The sequence below is a fragment of the Mus caroli genome, unplaced genomic scaffold (genome assembly GCF_978045245.1).
Source record: "Mus caroli unplaced genomic scaffold, Mus_caroli_1 scaffold_20, whole genome shotgun sequence".
In the NCBI taxonomy this organism is placed as follows: Eukaryota; Metazoa; Chordata; class Mammalia; order Rodentia; family Muridae; genus Mus; species Mus caroli.
Genome location: NW_028227275.1, coordinates 51,717,313 through 51,735,175, shown reverse-complemented (window position 1 = coordinate 51,735,175; position 17,863 = coordinate 51,717,313). Strand labels below are relative to the sequence as shown.

Here is a 17,863-nt window from a genome sequence, read left to right as displayed (position 1 = left end):
ATCTTAGAGAGAAAAGCATTATAATTCTCCCAAGGACAGGACCTTGGGAGCAGATTTTAGATTCCAGACCTTTTCAATAATGAGTCAAAATTGGTAAGCCCCCTCCCAGAGTGGAAGGGATTTCCAAAAAACTGTTAACAAAAGGAAAGTTTGCCTTGCAGAGCGAGTGTGCCATAATGCGGTCACCCCAACCACTGAAATCAACAGATGACAGACAAGGAATAAAGCAGCTTGAGGTTTGTAAGGGAGAAAAGGGGGGACAGGAAAGAAGGCGAAGGAGGAAGAAAATGAGGGATGATATTAACAAGGCAAATAGAGAAAAGAATGAGGAGAAGGGAGGAAGAGAAGGGGAGAAATGAGACCACCTTAAAATCAGAACAGCAGATGATAAAATCAACCCACAGTGCTGTAATCTGCACTGGACATTAGGAGCACTTGCCAACACTTTGCTGTTGCCATTTGTCATTACAGTGGCCCCCAGAGTCTCAAAAATCTGTTTCCTTGCTTTTTTCAATGAAATCGGTGTTCAAATGAAATTTGGCTCTTCTTCATCCTCTTATGTGTCCTGGTACAGTGCCATATTAAACATTTGACTTGTGTGCTTGTTTATTGGATGAGACTAAGATGGTTGCCTGAGCAATAAATAGAGGAACACTGAGGTGTCAACTCCAGAGAGTTTCCTGATTTCTGTCTTGGACAACAGACCAACCCATAAGGGCTGCCTCAACATGAAGCTGGTGGTTCTATTCATGTTGGTCACCATCCCCATTTGCTGCTATGCCAGTGGTAAGTTCTGTAGAACAGAAGAGTGCTTTTGGACATTTTTACTGTGTCTTCCAGGAAGAAGTCATTGTACCTGAGCACTAACGTAAAGTGTCTGATGTAATAACTCCATGGATCAATATTAGTTCAGATAATATAATAAAAAGGGTATCTCTATTGTGGGTTTTGTTCCTTTGTTGGAGCTACATGTCATGTGTCAATACCATACAAAATTTCCCATTATGAAAACTGCTCTTTAAAAATCCATGGCAAGGCTCAAGTTTGATTATGAGATATTTCAGCAGAAAGGGGTGATGATATAACTGTGATCACATAACACTGGACCCATATGGGTTTCCCAGGGGATGATATTCATGAGTCTCTCTGACTGTGAAAGGAAATGGGAAACTTCCCAATGGTGCTGATGCTTCCCAACTGTAGCATGTAATGCCAGGGTAAAAAGCTTGACTATTATGTGACAGACATAGGAGAGATTGTTCTGAATTCTTTTTTTTTATTTTATTTTTAATTTATTTTTACACTTCATATTCCATTCCCCCCTCCCCCCATCCACCCTCTGACTGCTCCGCATCTCACAACTCCTCCCTACCCCACCCCATCTCCACATGGATGCCCCCAGCCACCACCCCACCTGATCTCTAAATTCCCTGGGGCCTCCAGTCTCTTGAGGATTAGGTGCATCATCTAGAATGAACACAGCCGGCAGTCGTCTACTGTATGTGTGTTGGGGGACTCCTATCAGCTGGTGTATGCTGTCTGTTTGGTGGTCCACTGTTTGAGAGATCTCAGTGGTCCAGATTAATTAAGACTGCTGCTTCTCCTACAAGATTGCCCCTCTCCTCAGCTTCTTTCAGCCTTCCCTAATTCAACAACAGGGGTCAGCTCCTTCTGTCCATTGGTTGTGTGCAAATATCTGCATCTGACTCTTTCAACTGCTTGTTGAGCATTTTGGGGGGCAGTCATGATAGATCCCTTTTTGTGAGCTCTCTATAACTTCAGTAATAGTGTCAGGCCTTGGGACCTCCCCTTGAGATGGATCCCACTTTGGGCCTGTTGCTGGACCTTCTTTTCCTCAGGCTCCTCCCTGTAATTCCATCCTTGTAATTCTTTCAGACAGGAACAGTTATGGGTCAGAGATGTGACTGTGGGATGGCTCCTCCCTGTAATTCCATCCTTCTAATTCTTTCAGACAGGAACAATTATGGGTCAGAGATGTGACTGTGGGATGTCCTGTCTTCCTGCTGGAGGTGGGCTCTAAGTTCCCTCTCCCTACTGTACAGCATTCCATCTAATGTTCCTCCATTTGAGTCCTAAGAGTCTCTCACCTTCCAGGTCTCTGGTGCATCCTGGGTGGTCCCCCAACCTCCTATTTCCTGAAGTTGCCTGTTTACATTCTTTCTGTTGGCCCTCAGGGCTTCTTTAAGTGGTCCTTTATCTCCATGTCCTTTGTGTTCATACTAATAGAGAGGGCAGCTTGCATTCTCTGGGGGTTTCTTCCAGTAATGAATAATGTAGAGCACTCCCACCAAAAACTGATCAAAGTACAAAGAATAAGTGACTCATCCCTAACTGGGATATCTATCTCATATCTTCCTCTCCAAGACTCAGTAACACTGTGGAAAGGGGGAGATAAAAGATTGTAAGAGCCAGAGGTCAGGGAGAACTGCTGCAAAATGCTGTCTTTAGACAAATCTGGGCGATTGTACTGATGAACTGACAGGGGCAGTGTTTGTTTGCCCAGGACTTCCACAAGATCAAGCTGGTCAAAACTCTAAATGAGGGCAGGGGCAGGGTCATGAGCCCCTACCCCTAACTAAGAAGCGTTTGGAAAGTGATTGGCTGCTGAGGGAGGAAGTGTCAATTTTATTCAGGTTTGTGGCTCATGGTAGGTTTCCCATGGTCCAGCGGATGGCCTTATATCAGTGAAAAATGAGCAACTCTAATCGTACTCAGCATATTATTTTTAAAACAAAGAAGGATAAGACATGAAGTTGTGAGAAGGATGTGAGGGAGATTTGGGAGGAACTAAAAGGGAGCAGAGAAGAATGGATATAATTGAAATACATAATTCATATGTAAAATATTGAAGGCTATATAATAAAAGCTTTTGTTTGGGCAGCCATATGTTGACGTATCATAGGCAAAGCTTCCCTGTCATTTTAGAAGAAACTATCTCAGAGCAGACTTCCTGGTCCTTTGGTCCTTACAATCTTTCTGCAGCTCTACTGGGATGCTCTCTGAGCTTTGAGTACAGGAACCAATTGGGGCTGGGCATACTATGATCAGATGTTCTCTGAATTTCACCTAGTTACGGTTTTCTTTACTAGTCTCTGTCTGTTGGGAAAAAACTACAGGCAACTAAGGAATTCCAAGAGCAGGAGAAATAATCTTGCCCAGGAATGAGCTCCTGAATTGGTTATCTAATACCATGATCATCCCTGATATAATATACATACAGGTAACACTAAATAGATAGATAGATCGATAGATAGATGGAGGGAGGGAGGGAGGGAGGGAGGGAGAGAGAGAGAGAGAGAGAGAGAGAGAGAGAGAGAGAGAGAGAGAGAGAGAGAGAGAGAGAGAGAGAAATGGAGGGGTTGGAGAGAAGAAAAGGAAAAAGGAAGATGATGTAATTATACTTTAATTTAAAACACAAATTTAAAAATAAATGTGGTCATCTGGGAAGTGGTGATGCACATCTTTAATTCCAGCACTCAGAAGCAGAGGCAGGCAGATCTCTGAGTTCAAGGCCAGTCTGGTCTACAGAGTGTGTTCCAGGACAGCCAAGGCTACGCAGAGAAATTCTGTCCCTAAAAACACAAAAAAGAACGTGATCATTAAAAATGGCCCTCATGCAGTGTGGTGTGTAGAGTGTACATTGTTTTTATTGCCTACTTTGCCTGGTACAGGTTGCAAAATGTGAAGGTCTCAGTGAATTTTAAGTAAGATTAAAGACTCATGACTAGAACTAGTTCAAGTGAATCAAAGTTCTGAGCTCCTTCCCTTCTCACTCCTAGTCTGACTGCAGAGTCACTTCAAGTACTAGGGATTCTTTTTGTTGCTTTATGATGCAGATGCTACAGTTAACACAGCAATATGGATAATATTCAAGATGTGATATTTGTAGGATATTTGAACGTATTTCATAATGTTCTCAAGATAGTAATGAAGGGTGTTTACCATGCCTGCAATCTCTTCAGTTTCCTTGTTAGCGAAGGTTGTATGAGGTGTGGCTTAGTTGAGGTAGGATTTTAGGGGCAGAGTTTGCTATTTCTAAGTAGAATTTCACAGCCTGCATCTTCTGTCCCACGTTTGGCAGTGCCTCATCACCATTGCTAATCTGTGTTTCCCCTTGCACTCAAGAACATGATTGTTATAATAGGTAAGTGTTAAAGTGTTCAAACCTCCATCCGTGAATGTCATGTCTTTCCAGGTTCTTCTGGCTGTGGTATTCTAGATAATGTTATCAAAAGTACAATTAACTCATCTGTGTCTGAGGATGAATATTTGAATTTGGTTCAACCATATATAATCGGACCTCAGACAAGAGAGGCTGTGAGAGAATTCAAACAATGTTTTCTAGCCCAGACGGAGGAGACGCTGTTCAATGTTGACCAGATGGTGGTAACTTTCAATTTGCTTTCTTTTTTTACACTGTAAAAATCACTAATGTAAAGGCAGAAGGAAAGAACTAGCTTCCAACAGTTGTTCCCTGACTTCTGCACACGTGTGGGTATACATGTACACCACACACAAATATACATACTAATTATTATACATTGTAAAAACTGCTAAGAGAAAAATGAACAAAAATACTGGCAAGAAAATTTGATTTTTAGCCTGTGCCTTTTAAGACACAACTCTTAAATTTAAGACATCTTGTTTTGGTTCCCCAGGAAATAATATTTAACAGCGAAGAGTGTCAACAGTCATCATAAACCTCCACAAGATCTTTGGCTCACAGAACTGCAGAAAACTGGCAATGGTCACACAATTGATACCGCAAATCATAACTTTTCTTTCTTGATTCTTTATTTCTACCTATAAAGTGCAAGACAATTGTTGAAACCTCACATATATTTCTTTCCATTTTATTAAATTAACTGCATACAATTCTTTGTTGTGTATTTCTTTGTTGTGTATTTCGTAAAAATAGCCTAAATGGACTGTGCTGTCTCATACTTGGAGTTTTACACACACACATGCACATGCACACACAGAGGTAGCCATTAGGAAATGCCTGGGTGTGAGAGTGAAGAAGGAAAAGCACCTTCCTCACCCATCGTGAATCTCCCCTATGAAAAAGCACTCCATCTGCTCTCTTCCCATCACCTCTGCACACACTGCACATAGCCCTCCTGGTATCCTGAGGCTGGGAGGTTGGGAGGTTGTATAACACACCTGCTACCACCACTATTTTCATGTCTTCTCCCTCTAAACTCCCTTTCCCAACACATCATTTTCTAAAAATCTTGATAGCTCATGTGCACATGAGTAGTGGGTTATGGAAATGGATTTTCTCCTGCTCCCTGTATGGCATTAGAATCCTCTGCAATAGGAACTGAGGATGCCTGAATTTGAACAAAACAGTATATACCTAGGTAAACTCTTATTTTTAGGCTTCACTTCTGACACATGCATCGTTTGGAAAAATACTGTGTCTCATGAAATGCAAGGAGAATCTGAATTAAACCACTTCTTATCAGATTAAGCAATCCCAAGCAAATCTTGTAGTTGTAATAAATGGGCTTCTTTTCTGTTTTGTTTCTGTTTTGTTTTTGTTTTGTTTTGTTATGTTGTATTGTGCTGTACTTTTTGACTGAAAATGATATGAATATAAATAAGTACTGGAAAAGTTGCTGTACAATCTTCAACTGAATTTTCATCTGCCCTCACAAAGCAGGTCAGTCAGTACCCTGTACTGACCTGCTTCAGTCACTGGTTGGAGTAGTCATTTTACTCATCTGCCCTGTTTAAGGATATAGAAGGAATTGGAATAGCAACCCTATTTCCACCTCAGAAATCTCTGAGTTGATCATCCTAGCAAAATGTGCCCTCAAGTCTCACAGATATATATCATATCCAGACAGTGTCTCATGACTTTGTGAAGCAGACCTGTTGTAATTGGGAATGTATGCTATTTCCTCTACCTGGTTATGTCTCACAGTATTGGGCTTGACAATGATCACTAAAGCATCTTCCTGTGACATTTTCATGCTCTGCTATTTGTTGAGTAAATTCTCATTCCTCACTGTCTGTGGAGCTTATAAGATGCATGGTGGATACAATACACTGGGCTCCAAATTAAAGAGTTCCAGAAGATCAGTACATGGGTCCTGGTCTAAGGGCTGGGTCTGAGGTGTTATGCCTGCACTGTGCTCACTGGGGTAGGAATAGGACTGTTGTGAGCACAGACTTATGCCTATAGTCTACAGTTTGGTTGTTTGTTTGTTTTGTTTTGTTTTGTTTTGTTTTGTTTTGTTTTTGAGACACGGTTTCTCTGTATAGCCCTGGCTATCCTGGAACTCACTCTGTAGACCGGGCTGGCCTGAAACTCAGAAATCTGCCTGCTTCTGCCTCCCAAGTGCTGGGATTAAAGGTATGCGCCACCACTGCCCAGCTAGTCTACAGTTTAGAAGAAGGCATTCTGAGCACCTACTTTCTTCTTGCTTTATTCAGTGTGCAATTTCTTATTGTCTTAAACTAGACTCACTGCTTACACCAGATCTCCTTGGTTGATGTGGCAATATGTTGTTGAAATTAGTTCACTGTGGGAAAATAATCACTTGGAGAGTTTGGTCAGGTAATTACTTGCTTCTCTCCTCTATTGTGTTCATTCCTATCAACCAAATTATTTTTTTATAAATTTATTTTTCAAAATGTGATATACTTTTTTATTAATTATTTTATTTATTTACATTTCAAATGTTATCCTACTTCCCAGTCCCCCATCCACGATCCCCCCATCACCCCTTTTGCTTCTAAGAGAGTGCTCACCAACCCACCCACCCACTCCCACCTCACAATTCTAACATCCCTCTTCTCTGAGGCAACAAGTCTCCACAGGACCAGACAAGGCAATCCTCTGCTACATATGTAGCAAGGACCACAAATGAACCTATGTATGCTCTTTGGTTGGTGGTTTAGTCCCTGGGAGATCTGAGGGGTCCAGTTGATACTGTTGCTCTTCCATTCTTACTAAAGGGTTGTAATCCTCTTCAGCTCCATTTTGTTGCTGTATTTCCTTTAGACAGAGACAATTCTGGATTAAAAAAAAAATTGAGTTGGGTATGTAGCCAGATCCCTCAACTAGGGGCCATGTATATCTATCTACTGGAGTTGGTCTCTTTAGGTTCTATCTCTCATTTATTGGGTATTTTGGCTATAGTCATTCCCATTAGGTCTTGGGAGCCTCTCACATCCCTGGTGTCTGGGACTTTCTAGAGGTTCCCCTCATTCCCCACCCCATACTGCTGCATAGTTCTATTCATTCTTCTGGCCCTCTGGGCTTCTCTCCTGTCTTCTTCCATACCTAATTTTGTCCACCCCCCTTTTTGCCTCCCGCTCCCCTCTTCCAACCAGGTCCCTCCCTCTCTCTGCCTCCTGTGATTATTTTCTTCCCCCTTCTAAGTGAGATTGAAGCATCCACACTTGGGCCTTCCTTCTTGGTAAGCTTTATATGGACTGTGAGTTGTATTGTAGGTACTCTGTCCTTTTGGGCTAATATCCACTTATCAATCAGTACATGCCACATATGTCCTTTGGAGCATTGGTTACCTCACTCAGGATGATATTTTCTAGCTCCATCCATTTGCCTGCAAAATTCATGATGTCCTTGTTTTCAATTGCTGAATAGTATTCCATTGTTTAAATGAACCAATTTTTCTATATTCATTCTTTAGTTGAGGGACATCTGGGTTATTTCCAGTTCTGGCTATTACGAATAAGGCAGCTATAAACATAGTGAAGCATGTGTCCTTATGGTATGGTGGACCATCTGTTGGGTATATGCCCAGTAATGGTATAGCTGGATCTTCAGAATGAACTATTTCCAATTTTCTGAGTAGCCTCCTGATTGATGTCCACAGTAGTTGTACCAGTTTGCAATCCCATCAGAAATGGAGGAGTGTTCCTCATTCTCCACATCCTCTCAAGCATCTGTTGTCAGTTGAGTTTTTGATCTTAGGCATTCTGATTGGTGTAAGGTGGAATCTTGGGGTTGTTTTGATTGTTTTTCCCTGATGACAAAGGATGTTGAACATTTTCAGTGCTTCTTGGCCATTTGAGATTCCTCAGTTGAGAATTCTCTGTTTAACTCTGCACCCCATTTTTAATTGGGTATTTGGTTTTCTGGAGTGGAACCTCTTGAGTTCTTTGTATATTTTAGATATTAGCCCTCTACCAGATGTAGTGTTAGTGAAGATGTTTTCCCAATCTGTAAGTAGTCATTTTTTTTTATTGACAGTGTCCTTTGCCTTACAGAATTTTTTCATTTCATAAGGTCCTATTTGTCAATTGTTGATCTTAGAGCCTGAGCCATGGGTGATCTGTTCAGGAAATTGTCCCCTGTGCCAATGCATTCGAGGCTCTTTCCCACTTTCTCTTCTGTTAGATTCAGTATATCTGGTTTTGTGTTGTCCTTGATCCACTGGGACTTGAGCTTCATACAAGGAGATAAAAAGTGGATCAATTTGCATTCTTCTACATACTGACTGCCAGTTAGACCAGCACCATTTGTTGAAGATGCTTTCTTTTTTCCACTGTATGGTTTTGGCTTCTTGGTCAAAGATCAAGTGTCCACAGTGTACAATTTTATTTCTGAGTCTTTAATTCTACTCCATTAATCAACCCATCTGTCTCTGTACCAATACCATATGGTTTTTATCACTATTGCTCTAAAGTATAGCTTGAGGTCAGAGATGGTGATTTCCCCCAGAATGTTGGAGACCATACAGTGAGAAAGCAAGTCTTTCACAGTTTCCCACCCTAACAAGCCAAACGGCCTTGTGCTAAGGAGCCAGTCATCACCCCCTCCTCCCTATTCCCTTCCTGGCACCTGAGGCAGTAAAAAGCTGAATTATAGTCCATTCTTCCTTATCTCTTCCTGACTCCCAAGACTTCTAAGGACATGAGTTACATGCTGAGCCCAGCCTGACACCCAAGGCTGTTAAGGAGGATTCTACATTCCAGAGATAAGACTCAGGGCGCACCCGCCTGCAGTCTGAATTCAGCCTTCGTGTCCCCAGATGCCCACTGCTTTGTTCTTAGTTATTCCCCCTCAACCCCTCTCTATTCCCCTTGCTGTGTGCTTAAAACCTGGCGTTTCAGCCTAATAAACTGAGACCTTAATAGGAACCCTTCTTGGTCTCTGCTTCTCCTTCCCTTACTCTCATTTTCTCTTCAAGTTTGCAGTCCCCCCCCCCCCCCGCACCCACGAATAACTGGGTCCTGCTGGGCAGGACACCAGAATTACTTTGATTGTTGAGAATTATTTTTGCTATTCTGAGTTTTTTGTTATGACATATGAAGTTGAGAATTGCTCTTTCCATCTCTGTGAATAACTGAATTGGAATTTTAATGGGGATTGCATTGTATCTGTAGGTTGCTTTTGGTATGATGGACATTTTCATTGTTAATCCTATCAATCCATGGGCATGGAAGATCTTCCCATCTTCTGAGGTCTTCATTTTCTTTTAAAAGAAAAAAAAAAAGAGAAAAGAATTCCCTGGTAGAATGCTTCAGGTTTCTTATGTATATGCTTATGTATCATCTGTGAATATCAATACTTTACCTTCTTCCTTTCCAATTTGTTTCTCCTTGATCTCCTTTGTCTTGTTGCTCTAGCTTGAACTTTGATTGCTATATTGAATAGATGTGAAAAGAGACGGCAGCCTTGCCTTGTTCCTGATTTTAGTAGAATTACTTTTTGAGTTTCCATTTAATTTAATGTTGGCTATAGGTTTTCTCTAAATTGCATTTATTATGTTTATGTCCCTTGTAATCTCTGATCTCTCATAGACTTATATCATGAAGGAGTGTTGATTTTTGTCAAAGGCTTTTTCAGCATCTATTGAGATGATCATGTGTTTCTTTGTTTGGGTGTTTTCAGCTAGTTTATATAGTAGAATACATTAACATATCTTGAACCATTCCTGCATCTCTGGAATGAAGATCATGGTGGGTGATCTTTTTGATGAGTTCTTGGACTTAGTTTGCAAGTATTTTGTTGAGTATTTTTGTATCTATGATCATGAGGAAAACTGATCTGTAATTCTCTTTTGTTGTTGTTGTTGAATCTTTGTTTAGGTATCAGGGTGGCTATAGCCTCATTCAATAAGTTTGGCAATGTTCCATTTCTGTTTTGTGTAGTAATTTATGGTGGATTGGCATTAGCTCTTCTTTGAAAGTCTAATAGAATTCTACACTAAAACTGTATGGTCCTTGGCTTATTTTGGTTGGGAGACTTTTAATTACTGTTTCTGTTTCCTTGGGAGTTATATGTCTATTTAAATTATTTATCTGACCTTGATTTAACTTTGGTAAGTGATATTTACCAAGTAAATTGTGCATTTCTCTTATACATTTCAATTTTGTGGAGTACAGGTTTTTAAAATAAAATCAATTCATTCTTTGAATTTCCCCAGTGTTTGTTGTTACCTTCCCCTTTTTGTTTCTCTTTTTTTCTTTTGTTTCCCCTTTTCATTTCTAATTTTGTTAATTTGCATATTCTTTCCATGTGTTTTTAGTTAGTTTTGCTAAGGGTCTAAGCTATCTTGTTGATTTTCTCAAAGAACCAACTCTTTGTTTTATTGATTCTTTGTATTGTTCTTGTTGGGATCCAGGAGTTGCCCCACAAAATACACAAACACTGATCTCACAGATGAGGATTATATATTGAATGTATGCCCTAAGACTGATCAATCAGGGATGCAGCTTCAGACTAGGGAGCTTTGAGCTGTGACCCTGCACATTTCTCAGGGTCACTTTATAAAGGCTAAAACCACAAAACCACACTGAGCTCATATGCAGGTGCAGGAAGCACTACTCAGTGGTGTCGGTCGTTAATTCAAGCTATTTTAGACATAACCGTTCATATTGACCTTCAATTGGATGGGTCCTAAGTGAAGCTTATGGATGTAGAATTTCTTAAGATTAACAAACCTCATAGCATACATATTGTATGTGGTCAGCATGACCCTGCTCTGAGTCAAGTTAAGTTTCTATCAATGACTGGCAGGCATGAAACAAAATGACTACAACTATGCTAATAAGGGGGCAGGCCTCAACAGTTCTCAATTTTATTGATTTGAACCCTAAGTTTGATTATTTTCTGGCACCTACTTTTCTTGGATATTTGCTTCCTTTTGCTCTAGAACTTTTAAGTGTGCTGATACGTTTCTACTATGAGATCTCTCTAATTTCTTTATGAAGACACTTAATTCTATGTACTTTCCTCTTAGCACCCCTTTCATTGTGTCCCATAAATTTGGGTATGTTGTGAATTTATTGTCATTGAATTCTAGGAAGTCTTTAATTTCTTTAATCATTTCTTCCTTGACCCAGTTAGTCATTCAGTAGAGAGCTGTTCAGTGTTCAAGAGTTTGTAGAATTTCTGATGTTTCTGTTGTTGAAATCCAGATTTAATCTTGATACAAGGAATTTTTTTCAATTTTCTTGTATCTATTGAGACCTTCTTCATGAACAAGTGTGTGGTCAATTTTAGAGAAAATTCTGTGAGGTACTGAAAAGAAGATATGTTTTTCTGTGTGTTTGGTGAGGTGTCATGTAGACATGTTAGGTCCATTAGGTTCATATCATCTGCCAACTCCATTATTTCTCTGTTTAGTATTTTTCTGGATGACCTATCTATTAGTGAGAGTGTCGTATTGAAGTCTCCCACTATTGATGTGTGACTTAAGATTTAATAATGTTTCTTTTTTATGGTTTTAGAGCTTTATTGTAGAAAGGCTGAGAGAAAGAGAGAAGGTAGAAAGGAAGAGAATGGCCATGGCCACATGAAGAGAGGGGAGGGGGAAGCAAAGCTAGAGATAAGAATCAAATAATGTTTCTTTCATAAATGTGGATGTCCTAGAATTTGGGGCACAGATGTTAAAAACTGGAACATCATCTTGGTGGATTGGAGAAACAAAGATATTCCATGACAAAAACAAATTTACACAATATCTTTCCACAAATCCAGCCCTTCAAAGAATAATAAAGGGAAAACTCTGAGACAAGGAAGGAAACTACAACCTAGAAAGAGCAAGTAAATAATCTTCTTTTAACAAACCAAAAAGTAGATATGACATAAACATAATTCCACCTCAAAGAACAAAAATAGCAGAAAACAACAATGACTTTTCCTTAATATCTCTTAATATCAATGGACTCAATTCTCCAATGAAAAGACATAGACTAACAGACTGGATATGTAAATAGGACCCAACATTTTGCTGCATACAGGAAACCCACATCAGTGACAAAGACAGACACTACTGGAAAACAATTTTCCAAGCAAATGGTCCCAAGAAACAAGCTGGAGTATCCATTCTAATATCGAATAAAATTGACTTTGAAACAAAAATTATCAAAAAAGATAAGGAAGGACACTTAATACTCATCAAAGGAAAAAACCTACTAAAAAGAACTCTCAACTCTGAACATCTATGTTCCAAATGCAAGAGCACCCACATTCATAAAAGAAACTCTACTAAAGCTCAAAGCATACATTGGATTTTCCATTAATAAGTATGAAATGTCCTTCTCCAACTCTTTTTATTAATTTCTGTTGAAAGTCTATTTAGGGTTCACGGATGCCTCAGAGACTAGTCTACACAGGTGAGACTATGGACTACAGAAGCTACACAGCTTCTGGGACAGGGGAAAGGGACACAGCTTCAGGGGCAGACCCTGTTTCGGGCTCCAGACATCCGGGCACCTTCCCTGCCAGAGGTAAGGTATCAGCCCCACCCCGGAGGGCATAGCCGGAGAACCTGGGGGAGCCATCTTTGTTCCCGGATCCCTCAGAGACTAGTCTGTGCAGGTGAGAGTACAGACTACAGAAACTACACAGCTTCTGGGACAGGCAGAATTGACACAGCTTCTGGGACAGGCCCTGTTTTGGGCCTTCATCTTCTGCCAGGAGGCAGATCCAAACGCCAGATATCTGTGCACCTTCCCTGTAAGAGGAGAGCTTGCCTGCAGAGAATACTCTGACCACTGAAACTCAGGAGAGAGCTAGTCTCCCATGACTGCTGATAGAGGTTAACAGAATCACGGGAGAAACAAGGTCCAACCAGAGACAACTATAACAACTAACTCCATAGATTACCAGATGTGAAAGGCAAACATAAGAATCTTACTAACAGAAAACAAGACCACTCACCATCATCAGAACCCAGCACTCCCACCTCAGCCAGTCCTGAAACCCAAAGTGAGACAACACTGGAGATAGAAACCCTAGGAAAGAAATCTGGAGCCATAGATTCAAGCATCACCAATAGAATACAAGAAATGGAAGAGAGAATCTCAGGTACAGAAGATTCCATAGAGAACGTGAGCATAACAATCAAAGAAAATGCAAAATGCAAAAAGATCCTAACTCAAAACATCCAGGAAATCTAGGAAACAATGAGAAGACCAAACCTACGGATAATAGGAGTAGATGAGAATGAAGATTTTCAACTTAAAGGGCCAGCAAATATCTTCAACAAAATTATAGAAGAAAACTTCTCAAACCTAAAGAAAGAGATGCCCATGAACATACAAGAAGTCTACAGAATTCCAAATAGACTGGACCAGAAAAGAAATTCCTCCCAACACATAATAATCAGAACAACAAATGCACTGAATAAATATAGAATATTAAAAGCAGTAATGGAAAAAGGTCAAGTAACATATAAAGGCAGACCTATTAGAATTACACCAGAATTTTCACCAGAGACTATGAAAGCCAGAATAGCCTGGACAGATGTTACAGACACTAAGAGAACACAAATGCCAGCCCAGGCTACTATACCCAGCGAAACTTTCAATTACCATACATGGAGAAAACAAAGTATTCCATGACAAAACCAAATTCACACAATATCTTTCTACGAATCCAGCCCTTCAAAGGATAATAACAGAAAAAAACCAATACAAGGATAGAAACCATGCCCTAGAAAAATTAAGAAAGTAATCCTTCAACAAACTTAAAGAAGACAGCCACAAGAACAGAATGCCAACTCTAACAACAAAAATAATAGGAAGCAACAATTACTTTTCCTTACTATCTCTAAATGTCAATGGACTCAATTCTCCAATAAAAAGACATAGACTAATAGACTGGCTACAAAAATAGGACCCAACATTTTGCTGCTTACAGGAAACCCAACTCAGAGAAAAAGACAAACACTACCTCAGAAAGAAAGGCTGGAAAACAATTTTCCAACCAAATGGTCTGAAGAAACAAGCTGGAGTAGCCATCCTAATATCGAATAAAACCGACTTCCAACCCAAAGTTATCAAAAAAGACAAGGAGAGACACTTAATAGTCATCAAAGGTAAAATCTTCCAAGAGGAACTCTCAATTCTGAATATCTATGCTCCAAATGCAAGGGCAGCCACATTCATTAAAGATACTTTAGTAAAGGTGAAAGCACACATTGCACTTCACACAATAATAGTGGGAGACTTCAACACCCCACTCTCCTCAATGGACAGATCCTGGAAACAGAAACTAAACAGGGACACAGTGAAACTAACAGATGTTACGAAACAAATGGATTAAACAGATATCTACAGAACACTTTATCCTAAAACAAAGGATATACCTTCTTATCAGCAACTCATGGTACCTATTCCAAAATTGACCTTATACTTGGTCACAAAACAATCCTCAACAGATACAAAAATATTGAAATTTCCCATGCATCCTATCAGACCACCATGGACTAAGGCTGATCTTCAATAACAACATAAATAATAGAAAGCCAACATTCACATTGAAACTGAACAACACTCTTCTCAATGATACATTGCTCAAGGAAGGAATAAAGAAAGAAATTAAAGACTTTTTAGAGTTTAATGAAAATGAAGCTACAACATACCCAAACTTATGGGACACAATGAAAGCATTTGTAAAGGAAAACTCATAGCTCTGACTACCTCCAAAAAGAAACTAGAGAGAGCACACACTAGCAGCTTGACAACATACCTAAAAGCCCTAGAACAAAAGGAAGCAAATTCACCCAAGAGGAGTAGAAGGTAGGAAATAATCAAACTCAGGGGTAAAATCATCCAAGTGGAAACACGAAGAACTATTCAAAGAATCAACCAAACGAGGAGCTGGTTCTTTGAGAAAATCAACAAGATAGATAAACCCTTAGCCAGACTCATTAGAGGGCACAGGGACAGCATCCTAATTAACCTAATCAGATATGAAACGGGAGACATAACAACAGATCCTGAAGAAATCCAAAACACCATCAGATCCTTCTACAAAAGGCTGTACTGAAGAAAGATGGAAAACCTGGACAAAATGGACACATTTCTAGACAGATACCAGGTACCAAAGTTAAATCAGGATCAAGTTAACGATCTACACAGTCCCATATCCCCTAAAGAAATAGAAGTAGTCATTAATAATCTCCCTTCCAAAAAAAAAAAAGTCCAGGACCAGATGGGTTTAGTGCAGAGTTCTATCAGACCTTCAAAGAAGTTCTAATTCCAGTTCTTCACAAACTATTCCACAAAATAGAAGTAGAAGGTACTCTACTCAACTCATTCTATGAAGCCACAATTACTCTGATATCTAAACCACAAAAAGACCCAACAAAGATAGAGAACTTCAGACCAATTTCCCTTATGAATATCAATGCAAAAAATACTCAATAAAGTTCTCCCTAACCGAATCCAAGAACACATCAAAACAATCATCCATCCTGACCAAGTAGGTTTCATTCCAGGGATGCAGGGATGGTTTAATATATGGAAATCCATCAACGTAATCCACTATATAAACAAACTCAAAGACAAAAAACAACATGATCATGTCCTTAGATGCAGAGAAAGAATTTGACAAAATCCAACACCCATTCATGATAAAAGTCTTGAAAAGATCAGGAATCCAAGGCCCATACCTAAACATGATAAAAGCAATCTACAGCAAAATAGTAGCCAACATCAAAGTAAATGGTGAGAAGCTGGAAGCAATCCCACTAAAATCAGGGACTAGACAAGGCTGCCCAATTTCTCCCTACCTATTCAATATTGTACTTGAAGTTCTAACCAGAGCAACTAGACAAGGAGATCAAGAGGACACAAATTGGAAAGGAAGAAGTCAAAATATCACTATTTGCAGATGATATGATAGTATATATAAGTGACCCTAAAAATTCCACCAGAGAACTCCTAAACCTGATAAACAGCTTCAGTGAAGTAGCTGGATATAAAATTAACTCAAACAAGTCAATGGCCTTTCTCTACACAAAGGATAAACAGGCTGAGAAAGAAATTAGGGAAACAACACCCTTCTCAATAGTCACAAACAATATAAAATACCTTGGCGTGACTCTAACTAAGGAAGTGAAAGATCTGTATGATAAGAACTTCAAGTCTCTGAAGAAAAAAATTAAAGAAAACCTCAGAAGATGGAAAGATCTCCATTGCTCATGGATTGGCATGATCAATATAGTAAAAATGGTTATCTTGCCAAAAGCAATCTACAGATTCAATGCAATCCCCATCAAAATTCCATCTCAATTTTCAAATTATAAAGGGCAATCTGCAAATTCATCTGGAATAACAAAACACCTAGGTTAGCAAAAACTCTTCTCAAGGACAAAAGAACCTCTGGTGGAATCACCATGCTTGACCTAAAGCTGTACTACAGAGCAATTGTGATTAAAAACTGCATGGTACTGGTATAGCGACAGACAAGTAGACCAATGGAATAGAATTGAAGACCCTGAGATGAACCCACACACCTATGGTCTCTTGATCTTTGACAAGGGAGCTAAAACCATCCAGTGGAAAAAAGACAGCATTTTCAACAAATGGTGCTGGCACAACTGGTGGTTATCATGTAGAAGAATGTGAATTGATCCATTCCTATCTCCTTATACTAAAGTCAAATCTAAGTGGATTAAGGAACTCCACATAAAACTAGAGTCACTGAAACTTATAGAGGAGAAAGTACGGAAAAGCCTCGAAGATATGGGTACAGGGGAAAAATTCCTGAATAGAACAGCAATGGCTTGTGCTGTAAGGTCTAGAATCGATAAATGGGACCTCATAAAGTTGCAAAGCTTCTGCAAGGCAAAAGACACTGTCAATAAGACAAAAAGACCTTGGGAAAGGACCTTTACCTATCCTAAATCAGATAGGGGACAAAAGTTCTTTATATATAAAGAACTCAAGAAGGTGGACTCCAGAAAATCAAATAACCCCATTAAAAAATGGGGCTCAGAGCTAAAAAAAAGAATTCTTACCTGAGGTCTCGCGAGCGTCCAACTCGACCAGCAAGAACGATGCTGCAACAGGACCCTTCTGCACACGTTTATTGGGAGAGCTTGATTGTAGAGGCGAATAGACCCTGAGCCCAGCACTGGTGCTGCTTTATATAGGCCTAGGAGAGGCGTGTCTCACACCCGGATTGGTTGTGCTTGGTTGATGCTTACCACCTCATTTGCATGCCTACATCTGATTGGTTAATTTCTCTCTCATCTGATTGGTTAACTTCTCTCTCATCTGATTGCTTAACTTTTCTCTCATCTGATTGGTCAACTTCTCTCTCATCTGATTGGTCAACTTTGGTTAATTCTCAAAACCTCATCTTGGCAAAAAAACTTTCCTGCCTATGTATGCGTGGTGGCCAGCAGAAGCCTGTGCCACTCTGCAACGGCACATGTGTCTTCCCACATCTCCCCCTTTTTGTTTTAATAAAATGAGGCTGGACTAGGCCTGTGCAATTATGTCCATCCGCTGTGGCTCCTGTTTTAGGTCGTTCCTCCAATGTCACAGTCTTTCCCGTCGTAAGGTAACCCTATCGCCACTGGGCCCCATGTCTTAGGTTGGCCTGTGCATGAGGAAAGTTGCC

At 39.9% G+C, this 17,863-nt stretch overlaps 1 protein-coding gene across 2 annotated transcripts; it reads left to right on the top strand.

Annotated features, from left to right (window-relative positions):
* Positions 1-728: 728 nt before the first annotated feature.
* On the top strand, positions 729-4,721 carry LOC147000174 (secretoglobin family 2A member 2-like). 2 transcript variants are annotated; one of them, XM_085834212.1, is made up of 3 exons: positions 729-783; positions 4,217-4,407; positions 4,680-4,721. In XM_085834212.1, the coding sequence occupies exons 1-3, from the start codon at positions 729-731 to the stop codon at positions 4,719-4,721; spliced, it is 288 nt and encodes a 95-aa protein (XP_085690338.1). The 2 variants fall into 2 exon arrangements, with proteins under 2 accessions (XP_085690338.1, XP_085690337.1); XM_085834211.1 differs by having other exon boundaries at positions 729-786.
* Positions 4,722-17,863: the final 13,142 nt, after the last annotated feature.

What these genes read in the sequence shown, in the direction of transcription:
- LOC147000174 (XM_085834211.1), top strand. Translation starts at nt 729, where the DNA reads ATGAAGCTGGTGGTTCTATTCATGTTGGTCACCATCCCCATTTGCTGC. An exon ending in CATTTGCTGCTATGCCAGTG is followed by an intron (nt 787 to 4,216) that starts GTAAGTTCTGTA and finishes ATGTCTTTCCAG; the next exon opens with GTTCTTCTGGCTGTGGTATT. An exon ending in TCAATGTTGACCAGATGGTG is followed by an intron (nt 4,408 to 4,679) that starts GTAACTTTCAAT and finishes TTGGTTCCCCAG; the next exon opens with GAAATAATATTTAACAGCGA.